The following is a 12837-nucleotide window of genomic DNA, read 5'->3' on the forward strand; positions in this document are numbered from 1 at the left end:
TATGCTAGGAATATTTTAAAATAAAAAACTAATATAATTATACCAAATTTTATTCAGATTTAGAGAAATGTTAAAGACTTAAAAAAAGACTTTCAGACTGCAAGTAATTGGTATAGTTAAGTGTTATCCGCGTAACCGAACGTGGATGCTGTTAGAAAAAAATTATTGACCATATATGCAGACGCGGTTAACAGTTTTACGGTAGGTTAATAACCATATATGTATAAATATATGAAAACAAATTTACCAAAACGATGTTGTTTTGGTATAGAGAGTCTAATCTATAATACTGAACCTAAAAACAAAATCACTAAAATAAGCCAAAACAACTTCAAAATCGTCTAATGGCCCTAAAAAACCCCAAAGAAGACACAAGACAAAACACTAAAATATGATCAAGAGGTAACTCAATTTGTTAGGATCACGCTTAATAAAGTGAAAGTCATTAGTTCGAATCTCCATTTTCCTATTGTGCGGACATGTCAAAAAAAATGTGCCCAAAATGCTCATTACCTAATAGGATTAGTGGTGCGATTCTTCTTCCTTTCCTTTTACATTCCTTTCTCTCTCTTTTTTTTTTTCATAATTTTCTTGCTGAATTTTCAATTAATCAAATCCATTGAGTTGAGAAAATTATTATCCTCACGGGCAAATATGCAGAAGTACAGATTGTGATGGGTTTGAGTGGGACCAGGTCTATCCTCTGTAAGAATTCAATATATAATTAAATGCTAATTGACAATAAAATTAGCAGCAGGATGAATAATTATATAAATACCTCTAGCCATGCTTTGCTCAAGCCAATTGAAGAACAGCTTCACAGAAACAATCTGGAAAACAAAAAATATTGAGAGGTTCTTCTGACCTATGCCTACCAGTGAATGCCAATTGATGGAATACACATGCCTTATTTATAGGTAGGTCAGGGACCCTCAATTAGAACTATTATCTTAATTATTCCTCACATCAAGGAATAAAAATAAATAAATACAGCTAATTGATTCCACAAAATAAAATCAGTAATGAAATCAAATTCTTGTTCCACAATAATTAAATCAGCAATTTAATTCAGAATATTTGATTGAAAATCAAATACTTGTTCCACAAGAATTGAATCAGCAATTTAATTCAGAATATTTGATTTCACACAATAAGCTTTAATTGGAATAAATTACTGAATACCGTAATACAATAATATATGTGACATAAGGGACATACTTTAATAGAATTTCTTACATTCTCCCACTTGGCCCTTATGACACATAAATTTCTTATGGTGTCCAGTTCTATGATATGGCCATTACTTTATTTATTACAACCATTCATAGAATCCTCCCACTCACTCAAGGAATACTACACACGAATCATGGCGATAAAGCTTTTATATGATAAGTCATCCCTTCCATGTATCACGATGTGCAATGCCTCCCTAAATGAGTACTTTATGGATAATGTACTTTATGAATGAATTAGCTATAAGTCATTCGGGTCCAACTTTAATTTTATCCCCACGGATAAGAATAATATATATGCGCACAAAAATCTTTATAACATTACATTTATGTCTATAGACCAATTAAAGAGAAACTAAGCACAAATGAATTAATGAATCCCGTATATTCCACATGACTTTATACTTTCTTTACCGGTAAGCCTATAGTCATGGGATCCGCAATCATTAATTCAATACTTATATGCTCAATAAACACTTTTTGTCACTTAATGCTTTCTTTCATAGTGATACTTTATGTCGATATATATACTTCTGCTTCTACTTAGTTTATTCTTAGAAAAAATAACTGTAGTAGAATTAACTCAGAAGATCTTTATGGGTCTAACTATAAAATCGACAATCTTGAGACCTTTAACAAAAATGTCTCAACTATAATGCCTGTGTAATTAATTCACAGCATGTAATGACTTTTGCTTTCATGGTAGATGTAGCAACTATAGTATGCTTACTGTATCTTCAGTACATATATACTGAAGTTGATTATCTATTATCTACACATTTAGCAAAAATCAAACCTAAATAAACATCACCAAATGGTAAGTGTATCTTTCGGTTAAACTGTAGTTCTTGGTTCATTGCATATTCCATAATACCATATTGACCCAATAGTCCAACTGCTATTTCAATGTCAGGTCTAATGTAGACTTGTACATACATATGAAATATTTTTTCATCTGCCTTTGTTCCAATACATTTTGAGACACTATCCCCTTTAATAATAGGTGCTACTGAAGATTCATAGTTCTTTATTCTGAATCTCTCCCAAAACTTTAGTGAGAGGAACTTTATGTAGCAAACCTAAATTAATGCTTGCAAGCAAAATATTATCTATATACAAGACTAAAAGAAATGTAACTTTACTCCCACTGACCTTAAGGTATATTCAATGATTAACAAGGTTCTCAATAAACCTATGTGAGGTAACAACCTTGTATTATATACCACTAGTGAGAGGCCTATCTTAGTCCATTAATAGATATCCATAATTTGTAAGCTTTCTGACTGTTATTAATAAAACCCTTTAAGTTGTCTTATGTACACCTCCTCCTTAAGATCCTTATTCAAGAAAGTTGTTTTTCACATCCTTTTGATATAGCTCCAAAACAAAATGAGCTACTCATACCATGATAATCAATGCCTTCCTTTTGAGTAAGATCATTGGCTACAAGTCTAAATTTATATCATTCAACATTACTCGGAATCATCCTTTTAGGTTTTATAAACCCATTTGCAGCCTACGGCTACAACTTCCTTTGGTAAGTCAACAAAATTGCAGACTTGAATTTTAGCCAAAGATTTCATCTCCTCCTTCATGGCATTGAAACACAATGTGAAGTTATCTCCACCCAAAAAGATGTGAAAAAAAATTTTGGATCGTCCTTAGGTCCGACATAAAAATCAGACTCTTGAAAGTATACAACATAATCACTAGAGATTGTTGGTTGCCTTATTCTAGAGAATCTTCTTAATCCTACTTCATTTACTTTTGACAAAGTCTGAGTAGGTTCATTCTGAACTTGTTCCTTACGAGTTGACTATTTTGAAACCGATTGTGCTTGAAGATAATCAATTTGATTTTTCTTAAGCACAATCAAACACCCTTCATGTGAAGGGGCTTCAGTCAACTCTTGTGCTTCCTCTAATTCAATCCCTTGAGGATAAGCATTCCTACTAAGTTCAGCGTCCTCTAGAAATTTTGAATATCTATACTCAACAATTTTAGGACTAAATGAAGAACGGTAAAGCCTAAACCCCTTGGAGTTTACTGTATAACCCATAAAATTCCGCTAGTTGTCCTTGAATTTAATTACCTTAGGTGTGAATTATAAATCCTCATTATAGCAAGACAACCCCATATGTGTAAACAATTTGAACTTGGTTCCATTAATTCCTTAATTTAGGTGTCTTATGGACAACCCTGAATGGAACCCAGTTAAATGTATACACAGCGGTTTTCAAGGTTTCACTCCATTAGGAGAATAGAATATTAGTATTACCTTTCATGTCCCATTTTCATGTACCTACCATAATACCATCTGCCTCTATCAGATCTTGCGATCTTGATTTTCTTTTGTTTTGTTTCTCTACTTCTATCTTATAGGTACTGAAAGCATTTAATGCCCAAACCTTATGATTTAGAAGATAGAGATACATAAACCTTATATGGTTATTACTGGAAGAGATAGGATATCTCTAACCATTTAGGCAATGGAAAAGGTTACACATGTACATGATCTCAATAATTTCAAAAATCCTTTTGTTGGCACCTTTAGTGGTATAGTTGGTCTGTTTTTCCTTAATGCAGTCCACATAAATACCAGAGATAGTAAATTTCAAGAGTCGTAAAAAGCTCTATCATTTATCGACATTTTATTCTTTATAGAGATATATTCCAATCTCCAATGCCATAACATAGAGGAATTTCTCATTAATAAGACTCTGCTTTATGTCATCATTTATATGCAGGGATTAATGTTCCAAAAATTGGGATCTAGATCAATTTTAAATAAACCATTAATTTAATATTCCACCAAAATTTTTTAACAATATTCAAACTTGATTTTAACAAACTAAAATAGAAATTAAATTTCTAAAAGAATTGTGGAATATATAAAAACATTATTAAGGTCAAAATGACATAACTGAATTTTTTAAAATTAATCTATAGATCCATAATTTAGAAAACCCTGCATTATGTTGACAACATGGACCGCTAAACCAAATTCAATCCACATAGTCCTTAGGAGAGTCAATAAAAGAGATCCATGACACACTAGGTATATGAGATTACCTTTATTTCAAGTCATTTATGATACTTTATGCAATCATTCTTTATATGCCCATAATTTTTCTTAGTGTAAGAGAAACAAGTATCTTAATTGCCATAACACTTTGTTGGCACCTTGTTTTCATTCATCAACTATTGGACATGATTGCCTATAAAGGTCTTTCCCTTAAGATGAGTAACTTTCTGGATTCTCATGTCTTAATCTCTCATCTTCTTGAACACACATGATCAGAAGTTCCTTCATTGATCAGTTATCCTTATGTGTGCCACAAGATATTTGAAAAAAAATATCATATTTAGATGAGAGAATTTAAAATAAAATTGACCATAATGACTCAAAAAAACTCAACCTTTATGGACTTTATAATGAGCGGTTATGTCATTCATTTCCATAATGTGCTCAAGCACATTTTGAAACTGTAAAAAGTTTTACTTTAAAGCTTTTCTGTTAGGGTGTAGGCCAAAACCTTATTGGAACTCACTAAATGTTCCTCAATGACCTTTCTTTGGCCCTAAAACATTAAGGAATAAAACCCTAATGCTTTCCTTGATATGAGATTTCATGAACGTTGAAACTTAAGCGATTTAAACCACTACAATCGTTCATGTTTAATAATCTCATGTGGCGTACTTTATTCCATGGGAGAATGTGATTCGTCCACACGAAACGCCAATTCTGTCTCCAAACACCCCAAAGTGAAAAGCACATTTTTCTTTTCAGTCAGGAAAAAATTACCACTAGGAATTATTGGAACATAAAATACTAATAATTAAAGCAGTAGGAATACATCCAGTAATCAAGAAAAAATTATATACTTTAATGCTGTGAAATAATCTTATTTAAATTAACCAATGTTAATTTAATAGTAAATTTCAACTTACCTGTGGGCAAAGGTGCATCACACATGAAATTTACTCTTTATTAATAAGACTAATAAATTTAGCATTAATAAATAAAATTTTCCGTATCTGTGGGCCTAAGATAAATTTTATTTTCAATGTTAAATTTATTATCTTATTATAATTAACTCATAAAAATAAAAATGTCCTTGTGGGGATTGGGGATTGGCAAATTAAATTTATGAATTAATTACAACACGATGTTAATTTTCTTTATGAAGTTCATATATATAATCTTGATGCAATTATCATTATAAAATCGGAATGCTGTGACTCACTCAAAAATTATTATGACAATTACGACTTCATTAAAATCGAATTTATTTAAATTAACCAATGCTAATTTAATAGTAAATTTCAACCTACATGTGGGCAAATGTTGCATCACGCATGAAATTTATTCTTTAATAGGACTAATAAATTTAACATTAATAAAGAAAATTCTCCGTACCTGTGGGCCTAAGAGAAATTTTATTTTTAAAGTTAAATTTATTATCTTATTCTAATTAGGTCATAAAAATAATAACGTCCCTGTGTGGATTAGTAATTAAATTTATGAATTAATTACAACTGGATGTTAATTTTCTTTATGAAGTTCACATATATGATCTTGATGCAATTATCATTATAAAATTGGGATGCTGTGGCTTTTCCACAATTATTATGATAATCACGACTTCATTAACATCCAATAACTGTATAGATGCCAAAACTAAAGTTTCCAAGAAAAAAAGACAAAACCAACATGTCAGTGGGTAAACAATATTTTTCCAAAGTACAACCGGATAGTGTCCCAGGTAAGTGAGGGGGTGCACAACGGCACACTTAAGTCCCAAGACTTGCCTTGCCAGAGCTTTCCGATTGCAATTTTGGATAGTACCATAAACATTTACCAACATATGTGGCTTAGTTAATTATTCTCAGGTCCAGACATCAAACAATTTATATTTAAACAATTAAAAGAACAAATATATCCTTAAGTTCATGCATTAAAGAAACAATAATTTAATACTTAACAATTAAAATCATAAGATAAATATAAGAGAATAACTTCTATAGGGTCGTGGCATAAACCAAGGCCTTTGTGCCCTCCAATAAGAAGGCGACACATCAGCGTGGAACACTGTAACAAAAATATGGTGTTTCACCAAATCTTTTTTCTAGAATACCTAAAACAAAACACCTTCTAGAATAACCTTTTCATATTTTTCTCCAAAACCGCTCCAGCCACCAACCTACCACCGGAGACGTCGCCGGAGACGCCGCCGGCCGATACAAAAAAAAGCCAGAGATGACGGATATAACCCCTACAGAAAACGCTGGGTAAGAACTAAGCTCCTCCTCCCTCTCTCCGGTGCCCCTCTCTCTCATTGGCGGCAGTAGAGAAAATTTTTTTTCTCTGCTGCCCTTTTTCACTGCTGTCGGGCAACAGAAATTTTTTTTTTTCTCTGTTCTCTGTTGCCCGGCAGCAGAGAACAGAGAAAAAAAAATTTCTCCGTTGCCCGGCAGCAGAGAAAAAATTTGTTCTCTGCCGCCGGGCAACAGAAAAAATATTTTTTCTCTGCTGCCGGGCAACAGAGAACAGAGAAATGGTGTTATAATTTGGTATATATATATTATAACCATTAATAATTATAATACCTAATTATAATTATCATTCTAATAACAACAAAATATCATCACCCCACCTTTGTTAGCTAACCGTCTAATCTAACCACCTTTCCTAGCATACATTAATATATAGCATGATTATGTTTAATTAGTGTACATTAATTAATTATATAATATACATGTGATATTAATTGGCATGCATGTGATATATATATACATATACATATACAAATATACCAAGTAATTTATACTAATTAATATGATAAACTTAATTTTCCTATCCAATCAAAATTAATTTTTTATGCCTATTAAAATTAATTGTTTTTTAATACATATTTTTTATATCAATTATTTCCTAATTACAATAAAATGTTAATTTTTTTTTTACATGTTGGTTAGACACGTCAAAATGTTTTGACGTTTTAACTACAACACGTCGCGCATCAAAAGTTTTTGACGTGCCACACATGGCACGTCAAAAACATATAATATTTAATTATATTATATAATTTAAAATATAATAAATTATATTTATTTTAATTTATTAAGATTATATATTAAATTATATTTGTATTAAAATTATATTTACTCTATCATATAATTTCTATTACAAATATAATTTATTATATTATATCATTTTTTTTTCTTCTTATATGTCCACATTATATATCCATACAACACAATTACAATTAATTAAAGAATAAATAAATTAATATTCTAGATGTATAGATAATTAGATGTATCCACTCACCGACCACATATTTTGTGTTGGCCGAGTTCATGTGAGGTTTGCGGGTCTTATAAAATAAATGTATTCAGTATGTTTTATATATTTTTAAAAAATTAAAATGGCTATCATATTAATATTACTAGACTGATACATATATGCATGATAATATCATGTTTAACTTAATATTAATGAAATGGTTGAATTAGATGCATGCATGTGATAATTATATTAATTGGTATACAATATATAGCTAGAATGATTACGCATGCATATATATCCAACAAACATATATATATATATATATATATATATATATACCAAGTAATTTATACTAATATGATAAACTTAATTTTCCTCACCAATCAAATTTAATTTTTTATGCCAATTAAATTTAATTATTTTTTAATACATATTTTTGATATCAATTATTACCTAATTATTTACAAATTAATGTTAATTTATTTTTGACGTGTTGATTTGACACATCAAAAGTTTTTGACGTGTCAACCTAACACGTCAAAAACTTTTGACATCTTAAATTAACACGTCAAAAGTTTTTGACGTGTTAGGTTGACACGTCAAAAACTTTTGACGTGTTAAAATGCAGTACGTCAATAATATTTTTTTTTACGTGTCTACTTAGACACGTCAAAATGTTTTGACGTGGTAAAAATTAGTTACTGTTTGCCACGTCAAAAAATCTCTTCTTTTTTTTTGTAGTGCTAGTGCTAATCTCATGCACAATTGGAAGAACTGCATCCACAACAATCACCTTTCCATCTTTTGGAGTTGCCTCGTAGCAGTTCTTCATCAGCTTCAAGCACTCTTCATCATTCCAATCATGGAGTATCCACTACAAAATATATATATACCAAATTATAACACCATTTCTCTTCAACTCATATACAAAAAAGTACACAAATCAATAAAACCCACCTTCAGAAAAATGGCGTCCCCCTTAGGAACGCTTTCAAACATGTCTCCTCCGACATGTTCCACACCTGCAACACAAATAATTAACACCTCTCTTTATCCACACACACACACACACACTATATATATATATATATATATATATATATATATATATATATATATATATGTACACTATATATATATATATATAGCTTATGAAGAACATTATATATAAAAGAATAGCATATATACCAGGATAATGTGGGGCATGTTGAATGACATGGGGCAAATCGAAATTAATGGCCTTGATATGGGGGTATCTGGAAGTGATCAAGTTAAGTGTGACTCCTAGACCGCCATCGACATCAACCAATTGTATGAGTTGTTGGAAGCCTTTGTAGGAGTCAAGGATGTTCTTAATAACAATGGTAGTGTGGTTGAACATGGCTGTGTTAACAACCTGATTGAGCCTGGGCTCCAACCCGGTATACGCGAAGGAGTCCGTGCCATGAACCCTGTTGAATGCAGAAACTCCTCCCTCAAGAATTGCATCTTTCAGTTGGGACCTGTCAATGAATATTTCGGGTTAGATGTCATATTTGAATACTGTTAGAAGTTTGTTTTTTTTTTTTCATTGAACTTAAAATACCAGAATCAGCACATCCAACTGAATTATCCGTACGAGCAATACTTTGTAAATAAATCTACAAATATTATATAAATTCTAATATTTAACTATCATATGATTTTCATAATAAATTAAAAAAAGAATATTGTACTAGAATCCAGAACAACAAAACTTTTTTTGAATCTTGATAAGAAAGCATAAACACGTGCTTTCTCTCACTACTAAAAAACCATCAATTAACGTCCCTTTTTTTAACAACATTTCACTTGTAACACGTTGACTTAATTTTTTTTTGCATATGTCACGTTGACACCCTTTATATTTTTGACAAACACTAATTATGAACAAAAGGGGGGACAAGAAAAGTGGAGGTGAAAATAGAGAACAGACCAGATATCTAACAAGGCATTGTCGTGAACCAAGGCCATGAGAGGGCTCAAAGAGACACCATCTTCGTTGCAGACGAAGTGTTTAGAGACATCAGAAAGACTGTAAAGCCTATTAAAGGATCCTAATGAGTCACCAGCAACCACATAGCAACACAGCAAAGAGTGGGTGGCCAGCATCCTCAGAATACGGTCCAACATCTTTGTGGCTGCCTCGGGGTTCTTGGTTGGCATGTGTTGAACAATCTGTGAGGGGGAGAGCTTGGCTCCCAGACCCGCTTTTGCTAGTATTTCAAAAACGCCAAGCTCGACGGCAGATCGCAAGGTCATGGGCAGCGCAATGGAGGTCGCCACGTGCATTGCATACGTGAAGCTCTCTTCTTCATTCTCATGATCACCATCATGAGTTTTTGGGGTCGATTTCAATAGAGAGGCCATTGGCGAAACTTGAAGAGAAATCTGCTCTAAATTTGTTTAGATATTGCAAGTTTAATCAATTGATCGATCGATTTATAAGCCGTCTGAAGGTGGTGTACGTTGAAATTTGGCTCATAGTCAAAGAAAAATAATTAGGCACCGAATGAAGATTTTCATTAGCAGAAGGCAAAGTAGGAAAATTCTTGTATTGTGGGCTGCCCTTGTTTTTTTTTCACGCACGGGTGAAACTAGTGAACGTCGGTTATTTTAGAAATTTATTTAATACGTTGCTATCGATCAGTAGGATTTAGGGATAGGTTAGGGATAGGGTTTTTCTTTTATATATATATATATATATATATATATATATGTGTGTGTGCGCGCGCGCTATGTTGAAACCCTTGATTATTAAGAAAAAAATATAACCACCTCTCTGTGAACATAAGCAAATTGATGAACCACGTTAAATCTATGTCTAGTCTTTTTTTTTTTTTATTCTATATTGTTCATCAATTATTGTGCACAATAAGAACAGGCACCTAAGACTAGCTGCGCCTAACATTTGCTCTTCAGTTTTTGTCAAAAGAATCTGCCAGCCTTCCACCTCATTTGTTCATCAAGATTTGTGATTTATCTTTATCTCCAAAGCACACCGTATGAAGACATCAAGAATTCTCTGCACCTGAGAGTTGTAGCAGACTGGGCAGCCTTACATTAAATCTTTGGTTTATTCTTTTGTGAACTATCAGACAACTCCCATCAGACAACTCAGATGGGAGTTGTCTGCATGCACGTGTACAAATTGTAAACGATTGTATTAAGCTAAACTTTTTAGTTTGTAAGTTTGTTATTGTACTGTTTCAGTGTAGTTGGAGATTAGTTAAAGTTAGTTGTTAATTAGTTAAGTTGTTAGCTGCAGTTAAGTAGTTCGAAAGTTGTTATGCTTATCGAAGTATTAAAGTATATAAACATCGTACTTCATCATTCTTTGAATCAAGTTGAATATACAGAATTCAGTATCTCTGTTTTTCAATCCGCACACTCATCTCTGTTTTTGCTTTCCTTCTTCTTCTCCTTTGCATTCTATTAATTAGAGATTGCAAAGCTTGACAAAAGAAGCACCCACCATTTTTGTTTCTCTTTTACATTATGGTTATAAATAGCCGTCAGGTTTTACAGCAAGAGAACAAGTAGAGAGAGTGCAGAAAATAGAAAGAGACGAGAGGTGAGTTGAGAGGAAATTGGGTGTATTTGAGAATTTGGGTTTGTGAGTGATTAAATACTCTTTTATATCTCCCCTTTTGAATTAGTAAAATATCTCTCTACCGTTGTACTGTAAATGTAAACAAAGTGCCGAACCACGTAAATCTTATATTTTTGTTATCATTTTGTTTATATTTTTTTAAACACTATATCATGTTTATTTCTGCTTAATTGATTGTGTGAGAGGATTCATGTTTGTTTTTGCCTCTTTTTATATGTCCTTAGAGGATATATAAAAAGAGGCGATGTCACAAAGAATGGTTCCAATTTTATTTGATGATGAAAATACCATTTTGCCCTTCCTTTTTGTTTGTTTGTTTGTTTTTTTTTTTTTTTTTTTTTTTTTTTCTTCTTCTTTTTTGTTCTACGTACATGGTTAACTCAAGCATGACAAGCAAGGTTATTTCCGTCTTTTGATTGTTTTAATTACTATTATGCCCTTCGCCTTTTTTAATCATAGTTATATAAGACAAGGTTATTGTTGTCTTTCAGTATACACAATTATCTTTACAATTTTGCCCATTTTCTTTGTTCGTCATGCTTAAATCAAGCAAGGTTATTTTTGTCTTTTGGTTGCATTATCCCGTTCATCTCACCCAAATCCATTTCACCTCCCCCATTTTCCCACGCTCCTCTCTCCTCTCTCTCTCTCTCTCTCTGGGCGACACCCACTGAACAACACCACCACCAGCGATTCTCACAAGTTGAAGAGGGTATGTATACATGGGTTTGCTTTGGTTTTTGTTTTGATTTCTAAAATTGGTAAGAATTTTAAGCCCCCTCTCTCACACGCTTAGGCCTCGTTTGGTTTGTGAAATGTCTAGTCCACTGGAAAAGAATTAGCTACTACTGGGAATAACAGAGTGCGGGATAGATTAGCTATTTTTATTCCTTTGTTTGGTTGTGACACTGGAATAGATTAGCTAATCATATTCCTTCGTTTGGTACAATGCAATATGTTGGTGAATTGAATCATATTGTGATCAAATTTTCTAAAATACCCTTATAATACAAATACAATTTATACTATTAAGGACTTTCATTTTTTTTTTTTTTAAACCTAAACAACTTTACTATAATTTCTTTTTCTTTTTTGTTTTTAATTATGTCAGGTATGTGGGCTTCTTTTTCTTTTTCTTTTTCTTTTTTGCAATTATGCTACAAAATTATTTATATAAAAAAAATATAGTTGGAGAAAACAGAATCAAACTCAATCTTGAAATGAAAAAAAATATAGTTGGAGAATGTACAGAGAATCAAAAGAAATCAAAAAACAGATTATATATTTGTATTTTATAAAAACCTTGTGGATTATATTTCTCCGTCAAAGAAAAATAAATAAATAATCTGAGAAAAAAGAGATACGGAGAAACAGGTACATAAATAAAAAATAATAAATAAATAAAAAGAGAAACGGAGAGAAGAAAATCAGAAAGAAACGGTACATATAATCAAAAAAAAAAAAAAAAAACTGAGAAACGGTACAGAGAAGGGAGACTGCATAGAGAAAAGAAAATTTTTGTTTGCACTTGTAGAAAAACTGTACCAAAAGAATAGAGAGAAAATAGAAAAAGAGAGATAACAAAACATAGAGACGAAAAAAAGAGAAACGGATATATATATATATAGAGAGAGAGAGAGAGAGAGAGAGAGAGAGAAGAATCAGAGAGAGAGAACGAAATTTAA

At 31.7% G+C, this 12837-nt stretch overlaps 1 protein-coding gene across 1 annotated transcript; it reads right to left on the reverse strand.

The window, feature by feature from the left end:
• Positions 1-8215: 8215 nt before the first annotated feature.
• On the reverse strand, positions 8216-9940 carry LOC132188393 (isoflavone 3'-O-methyltransferase 4-like). Its single transcript, XM_059602830.2, has 4 exons — positions 9476-9940; positions 8710-9023; positions 8479-8543; positions 8216-8395 (listed from the first exon to the last, which is right to left on the reverse strand). The coding sequence occupies exons 1-4, from the start codon at positions 9907-9909 to the stop codon at positions 8216-8218; spliced, it is 993 nt and encodes a 330-aa protein (XP_059458813.2). The 5' UTR covers positions 9910-9940.
• Positions 9941-12837: the final 2897 nt, after the last annotated feature.

Source organism: Corylus avellana, chromosome 6 (genome assembly GCF_965113065.1).
Source record: "Corylus avellana chromosome 6, dhCorAvel1.hap1.2, whole genome shotgun sequence".
Taxonomy (NCBI): domain Eukaryota; kingdom Viridiplantae; phylum Streptophyta; class Magnoliopsida; order Fagales; family Betulaceae; genus Corylus; species Corylus avellana.

Bases quoted from the DNA above. Each gene is read 5' to 3' on its own strand.
- LOC132188393 (XM_059602830.2), bottom strand. From the start codon at position 9,909: ATGGCCTCTCTATTGAAATCGACCCCAAAAACTCATGATGGTGATCAT. The intron at 9,024-9,475 runs GTCTGTTCTCTA...ATTCATTGACAG, and splicing joins AATGCCTTGTTAGATATCTG to GTCCCAACTGAAAGATGCAA. The intron at 8,396-8,478 runs GTGGGTTTTATT...TATATTTTGTAG, and splicing joins GGGACGCCATTTTTCTGAAG to TGGATACTCCATGATTGGAA.